A 12,233-nucleotide genomic window follows, 5' to 3' on the forward strand; every position below is an offset into this window, starting at 1 on the left:
GAACTGCATCTTAGCACACTGGACTCCTGTCCACATAAAATGGTGTACTTTTCGTCAGGGCTTGTTAGTTCCAATAAAGGAAAATCTAAATGTTAGTGATATTTTAGACAATGTGCTTCCAATTTAGTGTGAACAGTTTGTGTTTAGCCCTTTCCCGTTTCAACATGGCAATGCTACGGTGCTCAAAGCCAGAAAAAAAAAATGGTTTTCCCAGTTTGGTGTGGAACGGAGCCCTGACCTCAACTACATCCAACACCTTTGAGATGAACTAGAACACCGACTGTGAGGCAAGCCTTATCAGCCAACATCAGTGTTGGACCTCACTAATGATCTTGTGGCTGAATGGGAGCAAATCTCTGCAGCCAGGTTCAGAAATCTGGTGGAAAGCCTGAAAATAGAAGAGTGGAAACTGTTATGTTTGGCCAGGGTAAGCAGAGTGGAAGCAAACCAGTGTTATCTCAGCCTCACTTTGAGCTCTGTTTTTATCATTGTTTCTCTTCTTGTCCTTGCAGTCTCCTTCCATTTATATCAATCTCCAATAGCTCTCTCACAGCATCTCCCACTCAGTTTGTCTCGATGCTCAGTATCATCATCTATTGTCTCTTGAATATGACTGATGTCACAAATAGAGTCTTCTCCATCTCTGAGTGCAACAAATCTCTACCTCTACAGAAACAGAGAGAGGTTTAGAGAGACATCATTAGCTGCAGACAGAGCTGACATCAGTATTGAGAGGAGAAGTGGTACCATTGTACCTGTGTGTGTGTGTGTGTGTGTGTGTGTGTGAGAGAGAGATGAAGGGCCTGTGAGCCATGGCCCTATTACATGTCCAATGCCTGAGTACACACACACACACCTTACTTAATTTCACACTTAGCTACCCTGCAATCTCCCAGCAAAACAGCTCATTCAGGTCTCCAACACGCATACACACACCAGCACACACACACACCTGGTCTTTTCCAGTGGCTAGTCATCATTCAAGCTAATGTTACCTCTATGTTGTGCCACATGTTTACTGCAGATTGTGTTGTCATGGTATTGACTAAAGAGAATAGAGGGCACAGAGGAGTCTGAAGAGAGAGATGAGGTTTAAAAGAATATTCACATATTCACTTTTTTATGAATGTTATATGAGATGATTAACACCACTCTCATGTCTGTGTGTTAAGTACGGAGCTGGATTCAGGACATGGTTAGCCTAGCTTAATAATAGAATAGAAATAATAATAAAATACGTCTGCAACGAGAATTATTTCTAGTACGAAATAAGAGATGTGCAAATCAAAATACACTATTATAAAGCTAAGATAAATTAAGTACAAAAGTGGATTTAAAGTATAAAAGCTAAAATAAGTGTAAAGTGCAAACGTGGATTTACAGGTTGAGAAGTATAGTACAGTATAATACAATGTAATAATATAAGTAATAGGTAATAGTGCAGTAATGAGTACTGTCAAGTTAAGTGTAGCAGATTAACCAGATTATTAGACGGTGGATATTGCACAGCAGTAATATAAGTATTAGTAAATGTCAATAAACAGGGAATATTAAACTGAAAACAGAGTATATTGCAAGGGAGTATTAAACAGAGAATATTGCGCAATATTTCAAGTATTGCAGTGATGTTAAAGATCTAATGTCCAGTTTAGTGACTTAGGGTCATATAAACTGACACTTAGAGGGAGGAGTTAAAGAGTTTGATGGCCACAGGCAGGAATGACTTCCTGTGGCGCTCTGTGGTACATTTTGGGGGGGATGAGTCTTTCGCTGAAGGTACTCCTTTGTTTGACCAGCACGTCATGGAGTGGGTGGGAGACACTGTCCAAGATGGCGTGTAGTTTGGCCAGCATCCTCCTCTCTGACACCACCGGCAGAGAGTCCAGCTCCAACACCACAATGTCACTGGCCTTACGGATCGTTTTGTTGAGTCTGTTAGCGTTCCGCTACCCTCAACCTGCTGCCCCAGCATGCAACAGAAGACAGGATAGCACTGGCCACCACAGACTCATAAAACATCCTCAGCATTTTTCTGCAGATGTTGAAGGACCACAGCCTCCTCAGGAAATAGAGGCGGCTCTGGCCCTTCCTGTATTTGGGTTAATCATAGTCGCCCCCTCTGACAGATGAAATAACATTAATGTACCGCTTCTGTTCAACCTCCAGAGTTAGAAAGTGCAGTGTGGCCCTAGCCGGCATTACTTGCTAGCTCATGAGTCAACAAACTTACAATTAATCATTTCTTGATTTGCAAGCTGAAACACACGAAATTGTAAAAGTGAAATTTCAGCCAGGAAACATGCAGAGCACCCAGCTAGCAAGATATCTGCAAGATATCAGTCTTTAGCAGTCCTTTGTTGGCATGCCGCTCAGAATGCTAGCATGGAGACAAAACATGAAAAACTAAAGAGATATTGGTTTCATGGAGGAGAGGATTGTGGATTTTGCTCTCCTTTGAAATTTAAGTTAATTGATGGAGCAGCTGATAAGCGCAGTACAGTAATTTGTGGTTTGTACGTGATTAGCAGGTGAATAGACATCTAGCCATCTAATACAACTGAACTACATTTTATTAAAAATGTTCAAGCTTTTTAACCTTTTTAAAAGCATTGCAAGAATTTTACTATCACAATGCAGCAGGTTGTACATGATCTTTATAGGGATATATTTCTGGGCAAAAGTGGTTAAAAAGTAACATTTCTTACATATATTACAGTGTTATTGTGCAGGATTACAAGTGAGATGCCACCATTGTAATGTCAGCTTGTTTACTTCCACCTACAACATGGATTAGTCTATAGTGCAGGTTGCCAAATACAGTCGGCGAGCACAGATTTTGGATTTGGTCTTGAACAGGCACGATGGTACCAAACCTGGTAAGCTCTCTAAGATGACAAGACTTCAGAAATAGTTCTAAAACAGCGTTCTTATGATACTTTAACTCACTTTATGGAGATAGATTTAGTAGATTTGGCAGTACTTTTGGAGCATTAGAGAATGAGAATGGCTGCAGCATTGAGAGAGTCTCTATTGGTTGTGGATAGAGTAGTGAACCTGTTGGGATTCATACAGGGTTTTTTTTTGTTTTCTTAAGATAATTTTTGATATGAACAGCTGAAGAGAGACAGAAAATATGAGAGAGAGAGAACGTTGTGTGCTCTTTGAGTAGGTAACAGGGTTATAGGATGGCAATATGTTTTCACAGATACAACCCAGACAGCTTTTTCTGCCTTTGGTCAAGCTGAAATCAGCGACCATCCTGAGGTTAAAGCTGCAGTTCTCAAAGAAAATGAACAGTCTGAAATATAAAGGCAGAGATTGAATAGCTGGAAGAAAGGGGACAAACAAATTTCTGTTGTATTGAATTTGATTGTTTTGGAGCTATTTAGAAGTTCAGCATTGGTGCAGCATTTACCCAACTCGAAAGAGGAGCTGCAGAAGAGGGTGTGCTCCCTACCTGTATCCATCTGCCAGACGTAGACAGAGCCGTCAGAGCATCCCACCACCAGGTAGTCATCTGCCGGACGCCACTTGATAACTTGGATTGGGAAGAGGTGGCGCGATGCCAGCATGATGCACTTCCTCTCCCTGAGACTGAGCAGGCCGACAGAGTGGTCACTGGCCACCGAGCAGACGCAGTGCTGCACCCGAGTCTGCAGAGAAAACACAGCAGGTAATGACGATAATCCAAAGAACTGTACCTGAGAATACAATGGAAGGTCACTGACAGATTAGTGGAGTACCAGATAGAATTGAATCTCCTTATTGATTCTGAATCCTTTAACACAGCCATTTATATACACACAGACACACACATACATACAGTGGTGTGCAAAAGTGTTTGCCCCCTTCCTGATTTCTTATTTTTTTGCATGTTTGTCACACTTAAATGTTTCAGATCAAACAGATTTAAATATTAGTCAAAGATAACACAAGTAAACACAAAATGCAGTTGTTAAATGAAGGTTGTTATTATTAAGGGAAAACAAAATCCAAACATACATGGCCCTGTGTGAAAAAGTGATTGCCCCCTAAACCTAATAACTGGTTGGGCCACCCTTAGCAGCAACAACTGCAATTGTACGCTTTTACAGCGCTGTGTAGGAATTTTGGCCCACTCATCTTTGCAGAATTGTTGTAATTCAGCCACATTGGAGGGTTTTCGAGCATGAACTGCCTTTTTAAGGTCATGCCACAGCATCTCAATGAGCATCCTGTCAAGAATTTTAAAGTCACTGAATCTAGGACAATTCCTGACTTTGGTGCCTTTGAGTGTTTAGGGGTTTCACCTATTTAAGTAGTCCACTACTAAAACCACTAGTCAGTGCTGTGGGCAGTAGTATGTATAACATAATGTTAGCTAGTATCACCAGATTTACAGTAGTTTATGTGTAAAATACCAATGCCTGCATATATCTACAGTAAATATACAAACTAAAGACAATGCTACTGTTCATAACGCAACACTTCCTGCATGTGTAGGAATAATAACAGTGTTTCAATGTGAAGGCAGCGGAGGGCATTACCTGTGAAATGTTGCTACAGATGTTAGCTGATGAATGCTTGTCACATGGTTAAGTTTATCTTAAAAAAAGATTAACATTTTTCAGCACTTCAAGCTACGGAGGAAGACATAACTAAGTTGCTGAAACTTCACATTTACATGGACTTCAGATGAGATAATATCAGAATCCACGGAATTAAAGAGGGAGTCAAGGATAACTCTCCGTTAATGATTTCCTATGTAGAGCACCTGTTAAGAGAAAATTTGGAGCTCTCTGCTTCTTTTTTAAGCCTCACTGAGATCCATCGTAGCTAAACTGTGAAGCTACAGAACGAAGGAGGAAATTTTGAGACTGGTTTGGCAGAAGCGGGGATTTCACAATCTCGGAAGAAGGGTAAATCACAATTACGCGCTTGATGTTTTGAAAAAGTGATGAGAATATGCTGAAGTGAAAACTGTGTTAAAGGAGAAGAAAATCTATTTCAAACTTTGTTCCCCAAGCTAAGAATTTTCTACCAGGAGGCAACAGTTCTGTATGGTTCGTCAGAGGAAGCATCTCCTTTGGAATAGGTAAGCTACCGGGGCGCCCACTGAACGTGATCTTAAATTAATGGAACTTGTCGCTCACTGGTGAGGGGGGAGGGGGCAAAGGGGGGAACCAAGGACATGTACTGTTTTCAGTCTTGATATACTGTAAATAATGACTGCACATATTATGCTGTGTTCAGACTACAGTCAACAAAGCAACAGGTTACAAGCCATTTTCAATGGAAGCCGCTGACATGAAGCTACAAACTGCCGACAGAGACTTGTCACTGCATGACAGGCGTGACGCGCTACAAATCAAAGTTGGGCTGGCCTCAATTTTTTTCAGCACTTGAATGACGCGGTGAAGTGTCAACCAATCATATGTTTTTGTTTCACCATTTCCGATACCCTTCTCTCTCCACACAATTCCTGTTTTGTTCGGTCTAAAAAAATGGACTACGTTAACGAGTGCTTGAGCAACACTTCAACAGCGACTAGCAACAATCTAGCTGGCCATGGTTGGCCGTTTTGTAGCTTTGTAGCCGGTAAACTGAACAGCACTACAGTAGTATCTATAGCTATATCTAATTAGCTATAACTAAGAATGTAATTGTACAGCGTCGGGGGTTGTCTCTTAGCCGCATACCCAAATGGAAATCACCATGGACAAAAGACTTGTTTGAAAACGAGGGCCCCTATTCCACTAGTCAGGAGGAGAGGCTCCCCCATAAAGCCCTCTTTCCATCTGGGATTATTTAGGGTCACAAAGAAGATCCCACAATAATAAATTATAACATGAATGGTTCACTCAATCCAGTCAGGATTATTTAGGGACTATACATACAGTACTTCTCAAACCCCCACTCGGTTTACTCTAAAATAGATCAGTTTTTTACCTTTGGCAAAGACCTAAATAGGGTTGGTGACTGTGACATAGGCATTATGGACCTGTCAGACCATAGTCCTCTTTACTTAAAGGTCCAGTGTGTAACATTTAGGAGAAGCTATTGGCAAAATTATGGAATATGATATTCATAAGTATGTTTTCATTAGTGTATAATAACAACTGTTGTGTTTTCATTACCTTAGAATAAGCCATTTTTATCTTCATGGGAGAGGGTCCCCTTCCACGGAGGTCACCATGTTGCATCACCATGTTTCTACAATAGCCCAGAATGGACAAACCAAACACTGGCTCTAGATGGGGCTGTTCGTGTTTTTTGTGAGTTTCACGGCCACCGTAGTATCTCCTACACACTTGGAAGCAAACTGCAATTTCACCGCTAGATGCCACTAAATCCTACACACTGGACTTTACTTATCTGAATGCTTTGTCGAGATTGAACATTTACATTTTGAACCATATGAACGACCAAATCAGGGTGGATATTAAACACTACTAGGAACAGAATGATAATGGCAAGGTTTCTCCTCCAGTACTTTGGGATGCAGGTAAAGCTGTCCTAAGAGGAAAAATAATTAGCTACAGTACAGTTCCCACTTAAAGAGGTCTTGGCGAAAAAAGTTAGATCATCTACAATCCGAACTGAAACAGTGCACAAAGACACAGCTGACCAAAGAAATTGAGAACAAATAGAGGGAAAAAGAATGAAAATGAGATCTACACAAAAGATATACAAAAAAGGGTTAATATTTACAAAACAGGAAATATTATGGAAGAGGAGTGTTAGCTTACAGATTAGAGAAAAAAACAGGCTGAGAACTTAATTCATAAAATTAAAAACTACTAAGGTAGTTTTGAATTATTTTGTCAGAATATATATTCCCAACCTCATGGTGACAAAGTGAAAATGGAGGGTTTCTGTAAGACAGTTTGCCTACCCAAATGAACAAATGTAATCAGATCATAGCTGAAGTATCGGACATAGCACAAAGCAAATTAGCACAGCTATAGCTCATCTCAAATTGAATAAGGCACAGACGGGCCCAGACGGGTTTCCCTAGGAATGGTACAAAGTATTGAAGGAATCATTGATCCCTGTTCCACAGTCCACCTTTAATTGGGTCCTTAAGGAGGGTTTTTTTATATAGAGTTTTTGATGCATTTGGCTTTCATAGTACTTTTATTCAAACAATACAAGCTCTTTATGATAAATCAAGAGCAGAATTAAGATAAATGGAGCAGTATCCAACTCCTTTGTTTTAGAATGAGGCAGGGCTGTCCAATTAGTCCTCTTGTTTACGATTTTTATTGAACCACTGAGCCAATGGATTATTCAAAATAAAAATATTTTTAAAAAAAATGGGAATAGGGAAAAAAGGGATAGATATGAAGGGAGGAGACCAAAAGATTTCCTTATTTGCTGACGATGTATTAGTAATCTTGTCCAACCCGGAACATTCACTTTTACATTTATTCTCACTTCTAATAACAACATGGTTGTTTCTCTGGTTATAAACTGAATGTTCCAAAAACGCAAGTTCTCAGCCCCTCAAAAGACATGACGACAAAGTTTCAGTTACAATGCAACAGAATCCATGAGATATTTGGGAGTAAAAATACCAAATGATTTAACAAAATTGGTTTTAATCAATTTCCTCCCTGGTAATCAAAAGATTACAGAAGACATAAGGAGATGGGACCTTATACCTCTTCTTAGTTTTGATTCTTGAATTGAATCGGTTAAAATTAATTTTGCAGAGACTGTTGTATCTCTTCCAGTCCCTTTCATTAGATCTACCAGACCAACAATTTCAGGATTGGCTCAAACTTATTTCGAACTACATTTGGCAAGGTAAAAAGACCAAGACTTTAATATCGGCGTCTACAGCTGGCGAAAAACAAAGGAGGGTTCACACTCCCTTGTCTAAAATATTATATCACGGCTCAATTAAGACCCTCGACTTGTTGGTGTAACCCAGAGTACTTTGCTAGATGGAAGGAGATTGAGGAGGCTGTAACAGAGGAGTTACCAATTCAAGCTGTAAGGGAAAGGGTGTTGCGGAACAGTCATGTGTTTGCCACTTAAGTTGTGGAACAATGTAATAGCGCAAAATAATTTAAAAGAGGCTGTCAAAGTTTTGAGATGGTGTACATATGACCCTGATTTTGTACCTATTAGATTAGATTGTTTAGGGGGTGGGCGCCTCAAGGCTTAACAGCATACTGTCCCTTTCTTCATCAGGGGTCCATAAAGAGTTTTCAAAACCTGAAGATGGAGCATGACTTAATAATTTCGGCACTATATTGAGCAATTAATGGTAATTAAACAAAAGTACTAATATTCTACTAAAAGTCTTCACAGAAGCATATGTTTTGAACTCAAACCATAAGAATATCTCAAAACTTTATAGGGGTCTAGAACAAACAAAATGTTCCCTCTAATATCAGATATCTTTTCCATAGCCTAAGCACTGCTGGCAGAAAAGCTGTTACTAGAAAGGCTAAAACCATGATGATTGGATTGACATTTATGATATGTTCAGGATAAAAAAAATAACATTTTCTATTAGACTGCAACAGGAAGTTTTTAAAAACATGGGAGAGTTGTATTTCTGTACGTCCATCATTTGTTTGAAGTGAATTTCTCTTTCCTTTTTGTGAAGTGAATTGAGTATCATGTAGGTACACCCCAACATTCTGGTTCTATTTATCTAGTTGTGCTTTTCTATTATGTATTTAGTTTTCTATACCTGTATTCTTTACTTATTTTATTGGTCCTTATTTGCTTCTATATCATCTATTGTTATTCAGCTTTATTATTGTCAGTTACTACTGTTTTCACAGAAAGGCTTGGATAGATAAGGCTTCTAAGTCTTATTACAATGATCACATTGTTTCTATGGACCTTGGTATATCCCAATAAAAAGAGAATTAAAAAAAACAAAAAAAACGTATAAGCTTAATTTAAGGTTCCGTTGATTTTCCAAAAGTACACACGTGCAAAACATCAAATGTCTTAATTAAAGCGTGCGTGATAGGTCATTCTAGTCCAGTTCCAATGACACAACAGAATCTGACATCTGATTTCTATGGCAACTACACAGTTCTGACCATTTGATCTTAATGTCAGTTAAACAATATGTTTTTATTTGTCTTAATGAGCGACTGTGTGTGTGTGTGTGTGTGTGTGTGTGTGTGTGTGTGTGTCTGTGCATTCAACATTTGACCACAATAACAATGTCATTAAAGTTATTTCCATAGTAACAACAATGACATCACCCCCGTAACATTTAAATCTAATGTCAGCACCATAACACACTACTCACTTTCAATGCGTTCACCACAAAAAGACACAAAAAACAACCAGCCAAAGAAAAACAAACACCACAAGAATGAAAAAAAGCGAATGTGTCTAGCCGGCTGCCCTGTTTGTGACAAGAAAAAGACAAAGGAAGAAAAGCGAAATAGAAAAGACACAAAAGAAACAAACACATAAAAGCTACATGTCAGAGGTCTTACGCTGCAGTTTTCAGGCGGGACGATGAGCTGGGTGATTTCTCCTCCGTGGACACAGAAAATGTGCTTCATCTCTCCGGTGAAAATGTCCCAGACAATGACGGAGAAATCCACTCCTCCGGACACCAGCGAGCGCTGGTCGTAGCGGGGGGAGATCTGATATGGATACAGGACGCACGTCACCTTGTTCCGGTGACCTCGCAGGGTACGATGCGGCGGCCAGCCTGCAAGACAGACACACACAACACTCAGGATGGACGAAGTCCTAAAATACTGAGGATGGATGATGGAACTAATACATCTGAAGTCAGCAGCAGGGTGATTCCACTGACAGGAGATTTTCATTTATCTATTTGACGACTTGGCATTGACGAGAAATACTGTTATTCATGGCCTCTGCCCAGTTATACTACAGTCCAGCAAATCTGGAGTAAAGAGAACATACTGTAGCACAATGTAAATTCCACATTGTGATTTAAAATAATAGTAATGGCACTGGTAATACTAATGACAGGAATAATAATAATAATTATAATAATAATAGTAGCAGCAGTGGGTGTCAGGCAGAAACATGAGGTAGTAGGTGGCCTATAATCAATCCAGACTCAATAGATCCAGACTCTACAGCTCTGGGTCAAGAGTTTTTGATGGTACATGCCTTTCACTAAGACTTTATGGCATGCGAGAACTTTGTTGAAATTGTGAGCAGTTCCTGTCTCTACCTGTTTGTCATTATTTATGATACATGAGGTCGAGTTACAGTCTAGACAAACAATGCTGACAATCAGTTATTTCTTCTTGAGTGCTGTATGACACCAGAGAAGATAAATAACCACATAAGAAAGATTAAAGTGCAGCATAACTTGCTGTCAATCACCAGAATTTGATTTCCCCATGTGGGTCCATGTAGCGTCCGGCAGATGACCTGATGATGCAAGATGACATCACCAAAACTGTTCAATCAATGATTTACTTGTCGGTCCATATGACCTCATGTTTACAGCTCTAGGTTCATTTCTAATAACTCAGTGTGAACACACAACACATGGTTTGTGTATACTGTTGACTGTAAATGTTTTTCTAGCTTCTATTTTTTCAACCCTGGACATTTTTCCCCTCCCTGTGTCCCTCCCTCCCTAACCTCTCCTGAGCATGTGCTCCCCCTGCAGCAGCTGGACGATGGCAGTCTGAGTGGCTGGAACAAGAATGATGCTGCCATCTTCTCTCCCACACACCAGGCGACCCTGAGAGGGGATGTACACGCTGGCCGTCACCTAAGGAGAATACAACACACACACACACACACACACACACACACACAGTGAGAATCCTAACAACCAAACTATAATGGCAGTTATCCAGTTAGCTAAACTTTAGCAGGCTACAATAAGAAGCCAAATATATTAAAGTGTAAACCGATACATCTGCACAAAGACTTCTGGACTTCTGAGAGATGTCAATAGAGTGAGAGTCAATAAAGTCAGAAGTAGCAGTAAAACAAAAGTATTCAGTGCACAAAGACAATGTCAGAGAGGATATTCAGAATCACAACTGGAATTAAAAGAGAAAATGAAGAGAAAATATAGACAAAAATCAGGACAGTAAAGCCTGAAGTCCTCCATTGACTAAAAGAGCCTTTTTTTTTCTTTTTTTTTTATACTTTTTTTTACTTTAAATACATAGCATTACATTGTCTGGGTTCAAACCTTGATGGGTTCTTCTTTTCCAGGCAGGACACTGAGCTGGTCGATGATCCCTGCAGACACGGGGGTCAGCTTATCAAACGCCTCCTGGAGACTGACAGTGGACGACATCTGCAGCTCTACAAAGAGAGAGAGAGACAGAGATACAGTCAAAACCAGAGGGAAGCAAGTTATTAGTTTAGAGACCAAGCTAAATAAAGTTTTAAATGAAGGCTATTATGAAATAAAACACTTGAATTAAAGCAGCGAAACTATTTCACGCAGTAAATGCCTTATCTAACGAGTGTGACTATTACAGAGTCCATCTAATCTATAAACTCTGATATGGGTTAAAGGTTAAAAAAATTTTAATTAAATTAAAAGACACATACTTTTAATATATTATCATTCCATATTGCACATTGGGAGCCTCTAAAATGTATCTTTTGTTGTCTTTGTAGTTGTTACTGTTTTTGGTTTGATCAAATCCTACTAATTAAAAACTGTACTAATTAAATGTAAACATCCTTTGTCAATTAAATGTAAACATCCTTTGTTAATTAATTTTAATGAAAGTAAAATTTAAGTTTTATTTACAAGTTGTTGTTTTTTTTTAAAAGGCAAATTTTTGTCTCTTAACTTTCATTTTCACAACACTGAATTCATATTCCCCAATTCATGAGCCTTGTAAAAAACAACATAACAATATTGACTTCATCAGTCAACAGCTACATGACACATTTTGGCCACTAGATGTCACTCAGCCACTGTGTTTCACCACCACCGCCTTCTCTGGGAATTTACTTCTCTACCTAAGTCACAAACACTCAACACACTAACAAAATGTCATCTGAAAAGACAAATGCAAAATTATTACTATCTTTAGTAAACATAACTTTATCTCTTTTTTTGTGTTGAATTGATGTTGGTATACGGTATAAATTACCAGTAGTTTTCTTTTTGATATATTTTTGATATGTTTTTCTTTATATTTATATATATTTTGTTGTTTTCCTGTAACCCCTGCTCTTTTGAGCTTATATAAATAAGAATATTTTGTAAAACTAGCTTTTAGATCATTTGTGAGGGGGAAGACAGA

The 12,233-nt window shown here is 39.0% G+C and overlaps 1 protein-coding gene across 3 annotated transcripts in view; it reads right to left on the bottom strand.

The window, feature by feature from the left end:
• The window catches only part of LOC122865207 (WD repeat-containing protein 7), a 174,773-nt gene that overhangs the window by 144,754 nt on the left and 17,786 nt on the right, over nucleotides 1-12,233 (bottom strand). For all 3 annotated transcript variants that reach the window (XM_044173313.1, XM_044173312.1, XM_044173314.1), the window contains exons 11-14: nucleotides 11,159-11,274; nucleotides 10,594-10,726; nucleotides 9,456-9,676; nucleotides 3,458-3,653 (exon numbers count right to left, since the gene is read on the bottom strand). In XM_044173313.1, the coding sequence (XP_044029248.1) occupies nucleotides 3,458-3,653; nucleotides 9,456-9,676; nucleotides 10,594-10,726; nucleotides 11,159-11,274 (666 nt within the window). The remainder of the gene's footprint in view (nucleotides 1-3,457; nucleotides 3,654-9,455; nucleotides 9,677-10,593; nucleotides 10,727-11,158; nucleotides 11,275-12,233) is intronic.

Source organism: Siniperca chuatsi, linkage group LG18, assembly GCF_020085105.1.
Source record: "Siniperca chuatsi isolate FFG_IHB_CAS linkage group LG18, ASM2008510v1, whole genome shotgun sequence".
NCBI lineage: Eukaryota > Metazoa > Chordata > Actinopteri > Centrarchiformes > Sinipercidae > Siniperca > Siniperca chuatsi.